Genomic DNA, 16,319 nt, shown 5'->3' on the forward strand with positions numbered 1-16,319 from the left:
GTATATGTACAAATAGCAAACAAGATGGCAATTAATAACAACATGTGAATACCTAGCATTTTTAATACTAGCAGACATTTTTACAATAAATCTCGATAAATTCTTTAGATCCTGTGTGTCTGTGGTTGATAAGAGTTTACACATTTTGTAATATATAGCCATTCAGTATAATATGATGAAAGTGTTTCCCTCTCTTTTTTGAAAAAAAATTACATCTGAATAAGTAGTGAAACTCATCAGCAATAGATGGCGAATTACATAGTTTACAGGTTCTATTTTCCTTTGGAATATTTTTTCATCGGCAAGTCTCATTGGGTAAATTATGATTACAGGTTCGAAATCGTAGTATCCGAATTGATATTGGTTTTGGCAATAGGAGATATTTATCGAGAACCGGAGTGTCCTTTAAATGTTTAAAATATAATCCTTTAGAACTAGAATTAAAGCCCCAGATTTCTGAACCATAGGTTAATGTTGGTAAAACCATTGTATCAAAAGCCAATAATACACAGTCAAAAGGTAAATTTAAATTCTTCATTTTTCTATCAGACAAAACATTGCTTTCGATGCATTATCACTAAGGAACATCATACCTGATACTAGTTTTCTATTTCTGTGAAGTATAATTCCTAAATCCATATAAGTGTCGACAATATCTAGGGTTTTATCAGAAAAGTGAAATTTAAGTTTCGACTATTTCAATGGGCCACCCTTAAAAATCACAATTTTTGTTTTATTTATATTCATTTATTATTGTAATATGCTCTTGTCCAACCTTTTGTGGATTTTGAGAATAAACAGATTCTGATTCCTAGCCATCAAAGGATCATAATAAAATAATTTGATTGATTAATCTTGCACATTGGATGTGTCAAAAGTAAGTGTGTACATGTGTAGGTTTACTAAAACAGACGGAATATACTCATATCATTGCGTGAAGTGCCAATGTAAAAACAACATACTTTGTTCAAAGGGTTAACTGATAATACATTAGTTGATTTTGCTCATTGTTATCTAACTCAACGGATTATTTTTAAGATCCATGGATATTATGAAAATAGTTCCCAGACCTGATATTGTTTTTTTTTATTCCTGTGAAGTACAATTCCTAAATCCATATAAGTGTCGACAATTTCTAGGGTTTTATCAGAAAAGTGAAATTTAAGTTTCGAATTTTTCGATGGGCCACCATCGAAAATCACAATTTTTGGTTTTATTTATATTTACATATAACTTCCACTCTTCACAATAGTCATTAAATTAGTCTAAGGCTTTTTGTAAACCGAATCTTCCTTTCTGACACCTTTATTACCAAGAAGTAACCAGACATTTTATCATTACACTGTATCAACGATTTAATATTTTTATACACATTTTGAACTAACGTAGGAAATCTACCTTTGATGCCAATAGTCTGTATTTTCCTCCACAATGCCACCCGCCAAACAGTGTCAAAAGTTTTAGTAAAGTCTATGAAAGCGCAGTATAATTTTTGTTTACTATTTCTTAATATTTGCATAAGCATATAAATTACAAATATATTGTCTGCAGTTGAGAAAGATTGTCTGAATTCTTATTTAAATCTAAGAATTTAGTCAAATGGTTGTGTAAAATTCTGGTGAATAGTTTTCCAACACAACTAATGATAGTAATAGTTAGGATCAAGTGGTTCACCTTTTTTCTTGTAAATAGGTTTAGTTATTCCCAATAACCAAGATTCTGGAAGTATACCCTATTCAAATATAAGGTTAAATAGTTCAACTAACAAAGGCATTAATAAATCAATACTATCAATAAAATAATCATTTTCTATAAATTCAATACCGGAGGCTTTATTTCTCTTTAGTCCTCTTACTGCTATCATAACTTCATTAGATGTGATAACTCCATTTACATTTTCACTGTCATATTGACTATCCATAGTACATTCCTCTATTCCCGGGTCTTCTGAAGTTGTCTCATTTAGCGATGTAAAAAACAAGTAAAATACAATGTACTTCTATTTCAGGACTAATATTATCATCCTTTTAATCTCCATTTAACATTTTCGAAAACTCTTTTGGAGAGTGTTTGTGTTTTTCTCTAATTTTTTTACCTAACTTATCTTTATATTGTTTTATATGCTTATCCATACATTTCTTATAAGCCTAAGATTCATATTTTAATGAGCGTTTATCATAAATAAAAATAAATCTTTTCAAGCATGGTTTTGCTTTGTAAAAACATTTTCTAGCAATAATACAGGTCTTTCCAAACCATGGTTTGTTCATCTTATATTTCTACCCAACACCATGCCTCCCGGTCCCAAAGTCAGTGCGTGTAGCGTCTATCAGCACGTGCCCGGCCTCCTTAATAATGTCATTGATCAGATGTGGGTCAGCTTGGCCTTGTCCAGCCACATGAGCTTTCCAAGTGAGATTGTTTAGCTTTTCAGCATTCAAATTTTGTAGAAACCTTTTAGTTCTATCCATATTATAACGTTTTGGTCTAGGATGAGTATTTTACTGTATTTACTTCACCCTGGATACCTACCGTTCGTTCTTGGAGTACAGTAGTGGCTAAAGAAAAAGATGCTGGGCAGTGCACATCTGAATACAGGGGTGAGAAGTCTAAAATGGCAGGAAACAGAGGTAAGCACTTGGGGGAAGCTAAAACATAGTCAACTACACTTACATCATTACATGTTGTTTTACCTACATTTTTATCCTGTCCCAGTCAACCATTACAGATAAATAATTAAGATTTTTACATATCTCTTATTATTTAATTACTCAATTATTAACCCTTGCATTATCTTGATAAGCCCTGACCTGTGGTATATTAAGTTTATCTAATAATTTATCAGGCGCAAGTTCTTTACCCATATCATTTATATCAATATCAAATTCTTTGTGTGCTTATTGAATATGGTTTAATCACAAAGCTGTTTAGTTCAAGTCACCAATCAAGATAACATACTCACTCAAAGAGAGAAAATAAAGTAAATTATTTTCAGTTTCATTAAATGTCTCACCTGTAAAGTAATTTGAATTTTCTGGAGGTATATATACTGTTCCTAAAATGAAATCTTGTTTGGTGTCTCATAGCGTCTTTGACATTTTTATCCACAGTACATATTCACATTCTTCTTCTATCATAACTGATATGTAACTTTCCAAATCACATCTTATTGCTACAGCCAAGCCACCTGAACGTCTTATTGCCCCATTCCAATGCTGAAAGTACAGTTTATAACCTGGTAATTGATGGCGTTAGGAGTAAGGAGGGAGGAGGAGGTATTCGTACTGCTCTTCCTCTCTGCCATTCTCATGATGCGATGATTTTTCACAAGTGTCTCCACTCGAGTGGCTTCACTCTTTATAGGAGAGGGACCGGATCGAACATGGCTGCATGCTGATTGGACCGACACGCAGTGCGCAGTGCCAATAATTGTCAACACTTGAAGGGATGATGTAGATCCTGCTGGGGTCCATGCAGGTAGCTAAGGTACTGTAAGTCCCCATGGTCCCCAGTATGGTGATCTCCCTTCAGGGGCTGGCGATCTATAGCCCGTTTTTTATCATGTTATTGTTATGTATAAGTTTTATTCTTTTTTATGATCCCATAGTAGTTTTAAAATCTTTTTCTGTGATAAGTCTAGTACTTTTACTGTCCTTCGTTGGCAGGTTTTTATATCAGTTTAATTGTATTTATAACAATTAACCCTTGATAGTCACGATATGGCTGAAATAGTGCCGATGTGACTTTAAATATTAACTCACTCACTCACTCAGTCAAAACCAAGTGATCTCCACTCGCACTTTCTAAACACAAACAACAGATTCGAGCAAACATCGCCTGAACTATCGTTTAAAGGCATTGTGACATATGCCCAACTGCGGGTCGATAACAGATGATGTCTTAACAATCATTCCATAGAAAATGTTATGTGAATAAAACATACATTTTCTTTCATTTCGGTTCATAAACAAGCAGCATGTCTGCATGTTATCGCAAATATAAACCATCTAATAGAATAAGCATCTTGTCAGTTATATATAGCTTGTCTCAACATCATTTAGTTCATTAAAGTATATCCCATTACCAATAATAACAGAAAACAATTCAAATTTACTTTTCAGTTTTGTGTAAAAATACTCAATATATATGATGTCGGTTTGCAATCTAGGTCGGTAGATTTCAACCACATTCCTTCTCAAATTATCGTTACGTCTTGCTGGATAAACAAATGTTCCAAAACGTTTATGAGATTCTTGTTACTTTATTTCTATCATATTTCATTGTAACCTTTGATCTCTATATGTATTTGCACAATTCTCCTGTCATCTTGATACTGATATTTTTATTATATTATTAATGTTTCCCATATACTACTGTTGGTGGTTTCTTTTAGAATAAACTGAACCAAACTGAGCTTTACGTCACAAACACATGCAAAGGCAAGTCAATTGTTCACCTCAAACATTACGGATACAGGTGAATTGCATCAGACATATTTTTTTCTCACGAAGTGATAACCTTTGTTACAACCCTCTCTACAGTGACCACCTGGTTGATGTATTAAAGTTGTATGACACTTGATCCCAGAGCACAAAGGTATCTTAATCATTATCTTTACTGTCTTATTACCATTTGATGAATGGATGAGTCGGATCGGTTGAAATGGAGAAATAATGAAAATGTACAACATCTAACTTCAGATGCCATGGTTAGAAAATATATTCGGTTGAGTCCTGAAAGACATTGTACGAAAATAACAACTCCGAACGAAATCTCTAAATATGGATCAATCAGCTGTACAGAGGCCGCATTTCCGTTGTCAAGAAGCAAGGTGGTAACTTAATCAACGTCAGATTGTGTGAGTTTTCTTTTAGTGAAGTCATGGAGGTCGAACCAGCTCCCTTCCGCATCGCCATCCCTTTCCAAGGAAAAGCCTCACCAACAGCAAGCCAATATTGACACCTCCCTCAATGCTGTAAGATCTTTCCTGTATAAGTTTGTGAATTCATGTCAAGTTTACTCCTATTCATTGTTTTTTGGGGTTTTTTCATTGGCAGTGATGATCTTGGCGAACTAGAAACATTTTCTGGAATATAGATATTGTAACTTCAATCTGGCCACATGCAGTTTTGAAGACATCAAATGTTTAGAAGTTAAGTTATACGAATTACGCTCCCTGCCTGATCTCTGTTCACTTTAATGGGGTCATTTACTTTGACAGGTGTCAAATGGTCAGCCATGTGTGTTTACAAACGACGCAGGCGTTGTTTTCTTTTTTTGTTTATTGTGTTTATTTTCAACTGAAAAGTTTGTGAAATATATGCTTTGTTGATTATAATGTGAAATCATGTCGATATGAAACTATATTTCTTGTCTTAAAAATCTCAAATCAGTAACATCATATTTATTATCATTAACTTCACAAAGGGCGTGCTGTGTTATCCTCATTTCAGGATGTTTAGTGGGTTATTTATGTTATTACCGTGGAGTATAAATGGTGCACATGTACCTCAACTCTCTTCCGTGATCTTCTTCTAAGATGATATGCGGAAGGTATAGTCCTGTGAAATACGACGTTCATATACAATTTGGCTCTCACTCCTTAAAAGTTCATGCTCCAATGAATTCAAACAAAGTGAAAGTAAATTCTTATATTTTTTGATATCTCTATTTTTAACCTTGACACTTCTATTCAGTATGGGTGACTTCTTGTTGAGACTGGCAGCAACACAACCATCATTTAGATATTGTAACTTCAATCTGGCCATATGCAATCTCTTTATCGTTTTTTAATGTATTCTAAAGCGCTGAGTTCAATACTAAAGGGTCGAAATGATCGGAAACAACGCTTGTCTTTTTTGTCGTGTTGGGGAATTCCCAGGGTTTTCCCCAGGAATGTTGAAGTAGTTATCATCATTTCAAGAATATAGTCTCGTGAAAAACATTAAATTGTGTCGTTCATACACTTGTGAACTTCAATTTCACGGTTATGTGACCGACCTCTCGTCCAATGGAAAAGCCTTGTATCGTGTAAACTTCACATTTAAAAAATATAACAACCTGAACCTTAAAGTACATTAGTTGTTGCCATGCATCCATGTGGTGATACTACAAAATGACATTTTCTAACATGGATATTAGCCTTCCATGCGATACCAATATTTATATCATAGGCGACATCTCCTTTATTAAGAAATAAATATTGTTTTGGGGTGTTGTGATGTTTAAAAGCAGTTAGCAATATGCAAGCCTTTTTCATGTCTTTATAATTTGCGTTTTTGTGTTTTACATAAATGGCTAATGGGATGACCAACGAATGCCAATGGTTATATGTTTGTATATACTAAAGAGCAATGAGGGTGTGTGGATATACACCACGTAACAAGGAGAACGCTCAACGTTGATGCTGACGGTTTGTTACATTTGTGTGGGGTAATCTCCCCAAAACATCTAAAAAGACAGAGGTTGAAAGCTTGTCATAATGCATGAAGTCACGTTTTGCTTTTCTTTCCTTCGTGATTGTAGAAGCGATTTTGAATCATTTTACATTAGAATTTAAGAAGTTCCAAATGCATAACCGAAATACGTTGATTCAAGATTATGGTTTTCCAAGTTTCTAAATATCGGTTTGGCACATTTCAAATAAACATCCTAAATTCATTGCTGTTTGACAGATCGATATCATGGATGGAAAGAGGCACTGAAGAGGCTTAATGTGTCTGTAGGATTTCCAGGATAAAGATGAAGGTATCTGAAAATGTTCCCGCGATCATTTAAGAACTTGCCATTGAAATAATAACACAATCAGTTGGACCTTCATGATAATAGCTTTTTAACTTATTGTATAAATGATGTATTCTTTTTTAACCATCTTTAACAAACAACATGAAGTCAGTGTAAGCTGCAGATTATTTATTGAATGCAATTGACATGCTCTTTCCTCAATAAAGTGACTCGCAGTGCATAGCCCTGACTTTTTGCATGAATGCATTGAAAGCATTTGAGTTGTAAACGCTGAAAGCATGACTGTTATCTGGGTCTGATGCAAGTGCACTGATAGTCGCATTTCTATTGGCTGTCTCGCCTGGTCCCTTCGAATGGACGACGAAAACTTCAGATTTTGATTGAAGGTAACCAATGTTGGCAGCCACAACCAATTTGTCATCATCTGTACCATAGGCGTCAGTGAAGAAGATGACCATGTTGTCAGCGTCTGGTCGGTCACCGTTTCTTCCCGTAAAAACGTCGTCGTTAGCCAACTTTATGGCTTCGCCAATATGTGTACTAGCACCACCTTCATGTACTTGTGCGTTCACAGCAGCAAGAACAGCTGATCTGTTGTTAGAGTAGGCATTTAGTTGGAATACCACTCTTGCATTTACGGAAAATACCATAAAAGCAATATTAATGCCCCTAGAGTTTATTTCCAAATCCCCGAGCATTTGTTGTTCAAATCGTTTCACGCTACTGTACTGAAGCTTCCCGATTGAGTTAGATACGTCTTCTACGATCAGGATATCGAATTTCTTCTGGCCGCACACTGGAAAAGAAAACATATTATTGAGTAACTTAGTTTTGAACTGCATCTCAATTATATCCTATTGTGTCAGTTTGATGTAGCTACCATAGGGAGAAAAGCACGAAGTGATGCAGGCCTCAGCGCGAGCATGGAGCTGACAAACCTAGAAATAAAATGTGGGCAAAGTTGCGGCGCCCTTGATCATTGAACATTGGTAGATCTCAATAGCATTGTCATAAGTAGACGTGGTTAATATGTGATGCGACTGGAAATAAAAGAAACGTCTCAACAGTTGTCAATATGACTTTGTTTGATAAAATCAATGATAACTGTAACACCATTAAGATTTTACGTATATATCTCCGTTTGTCCAGTTTTCTTAAAATTCAAACAAATGGATTATTAGTTCATGTCTTAAGGTAGATTATATCAAATTATTATTCCGTTGTTATACAAAATAAACTAACTTCATTTAAGATGTGCCGTATTAGAAGTGGTTCATTCAGAGACCACAAAAGACGACTTGTATTTCCAAATGGTTGATTAGAAACTCGAAAGTACTAATTTCATTCGTGGCAGATATCCCCGATGTGTATCCATCGTTTTGTTATATCTCCCTTCAAGTGTGAGATACATAATGAAATAGATACATTGAACTTGGCAGTCGTCGTGGTCTTCAGCTATGAAGGCCTGTCATCCAGGTGTCATTTGATGGCCTAGAAGTATTAAATATCAATTTTGTTCAATAGTTTCATGCATAATCTCCAACACTGGGATAACTTCTGTGCAAGTGTTATGTAATGTAGACGTGTAGTGTCCGATTTAAACACATAAACATCTGTATTTGGAGCGTCTAATCTGCACGCAAGTGCCTCCAATGCGGCAACGTCTTTTATGACACCGACCTTAGCTAAAACAAGGGCAAAAGGTGCTTACATTACAGATGGTGTTAATTCAACTTACAAGATACTGCAGGTCCATCATAACAATCACAAGCATGTTCATGACTGATAAAGTGTGTTTGATTTTTTGTTTGTTGTTTAACGCCGCACTCAGAAATATTCCAGCTATATGACAGCGACCTGTAAATAACCGAGACCCCATAAATCCAGTGATCGACATCATGAGCATCGATCTACGCAATTGAGATCGATGGCATGCATCAACCAAGTCAGCGAGCCTGAACTTCCGATCCCGTTAGTAACTAATACATTGGCTTTGGCACTGACATATCAGGCACTGGCATATTGTTCATCCATAAATCTTATCCTTACTTATAAATGCCGATCAAAAAAGATAGTGACATATTTGTCTGGTCGTTGAGATGCATATAACGAGCATTATTTAGATTTTCCTTTAATGATCATTTCAACATATTTCACATGTCTGCTTATTACCGTTAGGTCGGCAAAATTAATACCTATATTGACGCGATTTATTTTCTACTTGGATTCCTCCTTTTTTGGTAACATGGAGGACACGCTGAACACATATCAATTCCTGTTCTCTCAATCTGTATACCACAGACCTGTTCATATACTGAACCGCAAACGAAACGTCACCCAAAGTAACATTGCATGAAAAGTTGTCATTTAAATATCTGGGTAATCTGTGTCAAAGTTTCTAAAATTTAACATAACCTAGTCCGGAAAAATGAAATTTGATGATAAAAAAACAAAGCAGATGACAATAAAACCGATCGCCCAAACGCATCACAGCAACGACCATGGTAACCCGATGCAAATTGAAATGCACATGCGTTCCCTCATTTCTTGCCCTATAAAAATCCACCCAGATGGGATAACATTCCACAGTTTTCTAAAACGAGCCAAGGATGTGGGACATTATCTCAATGTCGGTGTTGATTTTGTTGATGGTTCTGCACTGCTGGACGGTACAGAAATGAGTGTCTACCAAGCGAAGTGCCTTATCACTTGTGTGTTGAGAAGGCCTTACTGTCTTCGCCATGCTTGTGGTTTTGAAACAGAGGCCCACCAATGGTACGACCCGGAATATGAAGAGGGCGTCATGGAAAATGATAAATATAAAATTCTTTGGATTATGCCCATTTACAGCTTCAGACGTATCCAGGCCAAAAAACCTGATCTTCTCAATTTTGATGAATCCAATGAAATCATTTACATCATTGAATTTTCTGTCCCCTTTGACAGTAATGTTTTTGACAAGATTGAGGAAAAACATGGCAAATATGCAGACCTTGCTTTCGAAATGTCACGCTTGCATCCCAAGCACCAAGCTGTTGATGAGCCTAACCAGCCTGACTGCAAGGATCACCCAAACCCTCTTTGCTGCTTTTTTTCTTTTAATCTGTAGATTATAATAAATCTATGTCTGGGAATAAATACACTGTAAGTTATACTTGAGTACATGCGGTAAATGCGCATAAAGTTATTATACGAGTGATATGCTTTTACTGGAGTAATCACAACAATAACAAATAACATTAGTTTACAGATATATCGAGTAAGTGTTACATTATATTAGAGCACGTGTGGTACAACCTCCAACACAATTCTATCCTACATGGGTAACAACGATAAGAGTTATCACCATCGTTAATACTTATTTGATATTGTAAAATGATTACGTAGGTCACATACGGTAAATTGCGGAGAGTGTTCAAATAAGGAATATGCCATTTATTTTGGTATAGACCCAGAATATTCATATGTTTAGTTTGAGTAATATTTTTCATGATATGATAATTTTGGCAAATACGATAAGTAAAATATGGTTGGATGATTGTTCAGATACGAAGGTACAATGTAGAAACTATAATTTTAGAGATATTATTAAGTTCGAGTAGTTATCATTTTGGTGACTACGGTAATGGATCACAAAGAATTTCAGCAAAAACGGTAAAAAAAGCATCAGGGTGATTGATACAAATAAAGATACGAAGGTACACTGTTGGAGATACAGCTCAGTATTAGTGTGAAAATAGTAAGTTTCCGTACGGATTATTTTGGTGAATACGGTAATGTATCACGTTGCTGGCGATGTTATATAGAGGACGTGCATTTCCTATAGCAGATAGAGAGATATTACTAACTGTATACTGCAACGATGTGCGTTTCAATGTAGATTGTCGCGAAACTTGAAAGAAGGCTATATATGACTTTAAATTAATTTGGTAATGTATTTGGCGTGTAGGTTGTTTTGTGCCGTATATAAATGTATCCATACTTCAACGATAGGCGTTTGAATGTACATTGTCGCGAAATATAAGAGAAAACTATAGGTGTGTTTAAATGACTACAGTAATGCATTTGTCATATAGGCCATATCGTACAGTATATAACTAAATAACGAACGAAACTTATTACAATATCTAAATGTTTTACATGGTGATAAACATAAAAATACAGAATTGTTATAGCTTATACTGTCAATGAGTACAGGAGGTACATTTCCTAATATAACATCTGATGAGAGAACTGGCATAAACATGAATGAACTGACCTACCTATAAAATTATTATTGGTTGAAGTAGTCATGTTAAACCAGTTTTTAATAATGGCATAGAGGTAGTACAATTTACTCAAAGGGGCTGTAAATATGACGTGAAACTTAAATATTATACAACAGAGGTCCCAGATGTTCGAGTGCATGAGGATCATGTTGTGAACATTTTTCAAGCTGTACACTTTTTAGTAATCAAATGACATCACAGTTGCGTTTAGAACAAATATACATGTTGCCACAAGAGGACACGCTTTGAGATTGTATGAAGTCCATAAGTTAATTAGTATGCAAATCAGTAGATAAAATCATGCAACTGTCTTTACTAGTTAACCTAGAAACTAAACTTAAAAATTTAAGGATCGTATTATAAAGAAAATGTACAGGAATATAGATTGTTGATTAAGTTGATTATGGCACACTGGGGTTTTCTTTATAATATGTTTTCTTTATTATCCATGGGTATGTCGGAGGTTCACTGTCATGTCTTAATGTCTTGCTCAACTCATCATTGAAAACGTTTTTACTATTATCCTCCGTTGCATTCATGAGAAAACAGCGTACATTGAGTCCCTTAGGTAAACTACGACTTGTTTAACGTTCGGAGGGTAAGGCCTATATCTAACAGTAGGACTAACCTCATTCGCCAAAAATGTGTAATGGCATAGCGCAGTCATTAAAGCTAGCCTCCCAGGCAGTCCATCTGTTAGTAATACAAGACAGTGACCCTTATCACTATGTTAGGTAATAATTAGTCATCGAATACGATTTATGTCACTACTGTACATCTGGAAATTAATGCGTCTCCTAACTTATACTGCTGACCTCTAGCCGACTCAATATCAATGCGACTCCCCCCCCCCCCCTCCCCCCCCCCCCCCCCCCCCCCCCCCCAAAAAAAAACAAAACAACAACACACACACAAACCCCACCCACACCCCAGTATATCAGTTGTGGGAACTCTACAGTCCTTTGAAAATGGCTTACAGGCAACTATGATGTTCGAAAATGTTATTCCGGATATTTTAATCATGTTTTGATCCCAAAATATGGTGCATATGTTGTTATGTTTGTAGTATTAACATAAATATAAGAAATAGTGTGTGCATCATTTTTGATTGTATGCCTGTGTCTTGCTGGACGCACTCCATACACCTTTTGTCTTATGTGCATCAATTTCACTTGACAATTTATATACTTTCTACTTATGTTATGATTATCTCTCCTTGGAAATTGACTTAATATATATATAGGACAATTGATATTCAAAAAAAAAATCGATTTTTTTTTTTTACATTTCTTGCCTTTAGGAAATATGATGGAAAGTGTCACTCCTTTGTCGAAGGTGTAAATTAAATTTATTCCTCAACAAGAAGCAGAAACGTGGCAGGATATACGGATTTAGGACGTTTGTCCGTCGTTATCATTTTATCTGCTACGTAAATATCATGTCATGTAATTTGATTGCAAAGTTTAACATGAATAAAATAAGAAACAACTATTTGTGAAGCAAACGCTACCTTTTCGTCATTTGTCAGAATCACGTCCTTGAGATATACACTAATTAAGTGATATCATGGCATGTCAGCTTAAGGTACAAGAAAGGGCTAAAATGAGGTAGGTACAATGTAGGAGACATTCACCACTTTGGCGAAATCTTGGAACAGAGAGTATGATGTTGACAGACCAACGATCATAATCTTAGCAATATGGGAATAGAACCAACCATCAAGGATGGCTACAGGGCAAACTTGCACAGCGTGTTGTTGCGCCTGAGACCACTCCACGACCTTTGCGCTTTCAAAACAAGGATTAAACTGAAGTAGTGAGTGAATTGAAGCAGTGAGAAGTGTCTACTTACCCCGCTTGGCGGAAGCCTTTCTGATGTGGAAAAGCCCCAAGACCATAAGCAGCTGCCAAATTCTAAAAAAAAAAATATGAGTTGTAATTCTGATTCTTTGTATTTCTTTGCACGGTAAGTCTGTAGGCTAGAATACGCAAACGGGACATCTACAGCGTTGTCTTATGAAAAACGTCGTCCCCGAAGGGTTTCAATCAAGACTTTGAGGTCATATCTCTAACTAAACAACAAATCATTGATGCTGTATTGCAACTTTTTAACTGTATGAGACAAACGTCAAATGAAACCGTACTGCCAGTATTTACTTGATCGTATATAAGATTAGCATGCACACACACAGAAAGGCTACAGCAGGCCATACGTTGTCTCCCTCTTTATGGAATCTAACGCCAAATAGGTCCAAATAATTACCACGAACAGCCGACGAAAATATGCACACTAAAGATAGCCACCACAACGTCATGATGGTATGACGTTGATTGTTCACAAGCTATTGTTGCAATGCAAACACTTATCTTTGACCAGGCAAAATTAATTTCCGAAAAAAGACCTTTTTGCGTTTTTGAATAATTAGACAACTTCCGATAGCCTTGACTTAACAACGAAACGATGGGGAGAGCACATAAAGATTCAAGGCCATCACACTGTAGCGAGATCGAGATCGCGAGAACGCGAGTATTTGGTCAAATATCGGGAGAACGATCCTGCCTTGCGATCCAGCCTTCTCGGACTTTCGAAATTTCTTCTCGGAATTTCAAGTTTGTGTCAAAAGCTCGAGATCGCGAGAATGTCTCATACAGTATTCCATAGAACACACACCTTGTTACACACACCATGCCACAATAACGTAATCAACGTAAAGTACATCACAAGAAACAGCCAGCAAACTCCGGATATATTGAAATCAGATGTAACGAATAACCTCAAAACCGAATAACCCTAAATTTAATGCTGCTATGGTAGTTATGACAACTGTAAATGTGATTGACAAATTTCCAAAGTAACAAACGTAAGTGAAATGGAAAGATTCTTGGCGAAGACGTACAAGGGTATTCGATAGCAACTTACCTCATGATTAACAGGCGACCCGACGATGCCGGCTACTATATGTTGCCCAGTTTATTTATGCATTTCAGTTAATCGTTACAGTTCAAAACTTCACAGCGTCATCGATCGGATTGTAATAGGGCATTTGAAAAATTCAAAAGTTTAAATGAAAATTATCAGCAGCTTCAAATTTGAACACAATGACAACTTAATGTAGTCGTTCTGTTACCTATCAATGAGTAAAATTGACGCATTGTATAATATCCTTCTATATCGACATTTTAATAACCGTAACTACATGTTAATCAACACCAAGGTTCATTGATATTACTATTAGTTATGCACAACTAACTTCACACAACAAATAACTTCAATATTGAATCTTTTCAGTGGTTTAGTGGCTGGCCATTCAGATAATACATTGCATTACTGATTTTAACTAACGCAAAGAAAAATATATGCTGATATCTACATACACGTTTGAATTATATTCAAGATAACTGTCATATGTTGCAAAATGCGTAGGTTCATGCGCACAAAACTTCCTTTTAAGAATATATTTTTTAGAAAATTACAAAAGTACTTAAAAATTTGAAATAATTAATGTTCACAACAGGTGTCATCAGGAAATGTGAACTGAGAAATAATTGGCAAAATGACGCAATACAATATCCAGACTTCAATCTCGTAACACACCCAAGTCCACGTGTCAGTCTTGGAACGCGAGAAAACATTGTTTTTGTATAACATAGCTCACGTTTTCGCGAACACATGGTATCTTCACTAATTGATAGTGATTCATAAACACATGTTCATGATATAGTTGGAATCGTCTCTGCTTTTAGAATCGATTTAAAAAAATATCTGACTTGTTTAACAAAAGATTAGCCTCTAGCTAATCGACAGTATTAGCATGTATGTATGTCAATGAAACCATTAAAATGCGACTTAACATTTCACTTTATGATCAGTTTACAAGAACAAACAATTAAAAACATATTTTATTAGATTAATATCTGCATAATAATTTCTAACATTTCCTTAATTAACTTCAAAACCTTTTCCTTTTCGAGTTTACAATCAATGACGGAGTGCCATGCAGTATACGGGTTCCAATACAAGAGTCGAGAAAAGTCAATCCATGGTTTGCAAAAAGAAGAAAACTGTTACTATATTTCGCGGAGGAATAAACCCGTGAAAGCCAACGGGCATAGTGGAACCAACAACACATCAGTATGCGAATAAACCACTCCCAACAACAATAGATGACGTCATGAGGGATATAAACCTTCACTGAAAACGCCTTGCTGGTGCGTTGTTGTCCGTCGGCTTATCTGTAAATACTCGTGGAACATACAGATGTTACACATGTAAGTTATATATAATATATGTTTTGTGTGAGTATGCAGTAATTAAATATTATCGATTTTCCTATTGCTATGAAACTTCCTGAAAATTCAAAATATAATCTGCAAAAAAGAGAAACGCAAAAGTAGTAAAATAGTAGTAAAAGTAGTAAATATCTGTTATCTATAAAACTTTGCCATCACAATCTTACAGCAAGTGAACAGCGTAAAAATGCCTAGACAGATCACGGACGCCCTAGGCTACACCCGACTGAATACAGGACAATCAGGGTTTTCCACGTAGCACCGAGCACCATTACAAAACTGTAACTGTTATCAAACATACGGGACAACGCTTGACCTTCACAGATCCGGGCGAGTCATTCGGCTGCGACGTCAATGGTGTCAAAGTGACAGAGTATGGCCACAACTGCGATCGAGATTTGATTTGGAAGTTTGATTTAGTGATGAGTCACGTTTTACGCTTCGCCATGCGGATGGGAGACGTCCTGTTCCCCCAAACTGCATATAGGAAGTGGACAGATTTGGCGGCGGTAGTGTGATGCATACCTGTACAAACCAAGTTTCACACTGGTCACTGCACAATGAAACGATCAGTCATGTTGCTGCATATGAATGCAATCCGAAACATTCCGCCTGTCCAGTAACAATCACATACTCTTCAACGTTAACATGGAATCAGTTTTTATATAAACTGGGAAATTGATTTTGACAAATAAATTATACATCTAACGTTAATCCAATGTGACAAGCTGTAAACAGTCGCCGAAACACCGCAAACTGAGGTCCAAACACATTAAAATCGAATAATCATTTAGTGTGTGTGTCACCATCAAACATGGCTGTGTACTTTTCCCTGACAGTGTATGTTAGCAGCCCATTCCCTTTACCTCACTTTTCCATGATGCAAAACGTACAGCACGAATGCTTTTTGGACACAAATCTCTCTTGGCCACAGTCACCTTTTAGCATACTCACAGCCATTCGCACCTTTGGAGTATTGCAGTACGGCGAAGTTTCACAGTTTGAGCATAACAGATAA

General features: G+C 36.0%; 1 protein-coding gene across 1 annotated transcript; it reads right to left on the reverse strand.

The window, feature by feature from the left end:
* Positions 1 to 6,916: 6,916 nt before the first annotated feature.
* Positions 6,917 to 13,957, reverse strand: LOC124121529 (collagen alpha-1(XII) chain-like). Its single transcript, XM_046484549.2, has 3 exons — positions 13,932 to 13,957; positions 12,864 to 12,925; positions 6,917 to 7,540 (listed from the first exon to the last, which is right to left on the reverse strand). Exons 1-3 carry the CDS (start codon positions 13,934 to 13,936, stop codon positions 6,942 to 6,944), a joined length of 666 nt encoding a protein of 221 aa, XP_046340505.2. The 5' UTR covers positions 13,937 to 13,957; the 3' UTR covers positions 6,917 to 6,941.
* Positions 13,958 to 16,319: the final 2,362 nt, after the last annotated feature.

The sequence above is a fragment of the Haliotis rufescens genome, unplaced genomic scaffold (assembly GCF_023055435.1).
Source record: "Haliotis rufescens isolate VD_foot unplaced genomic scaffold, xgHalRufe1.0.p SCAF_2, whole genome shotgun sequence".
NCBI lineage: Eukaryota > Metazoa > Mollusca > Gastropoda > Lepetellida > Haliotidae > Haliotis > Haliotis rufescens.

Bases quoted from the DNA above. Each gene is read 5' to 3' on its own strand.
- LOC124121529 (XM_046484549.2), bottom strand. The intron at 7,541-12,863 runs GTAAGTAGACAC...TTTCTTTTCCAG, and splicing joins AAAGGCTTCCGCCAAGCGGG to TGTGCGGCCAGAAGAAATTC.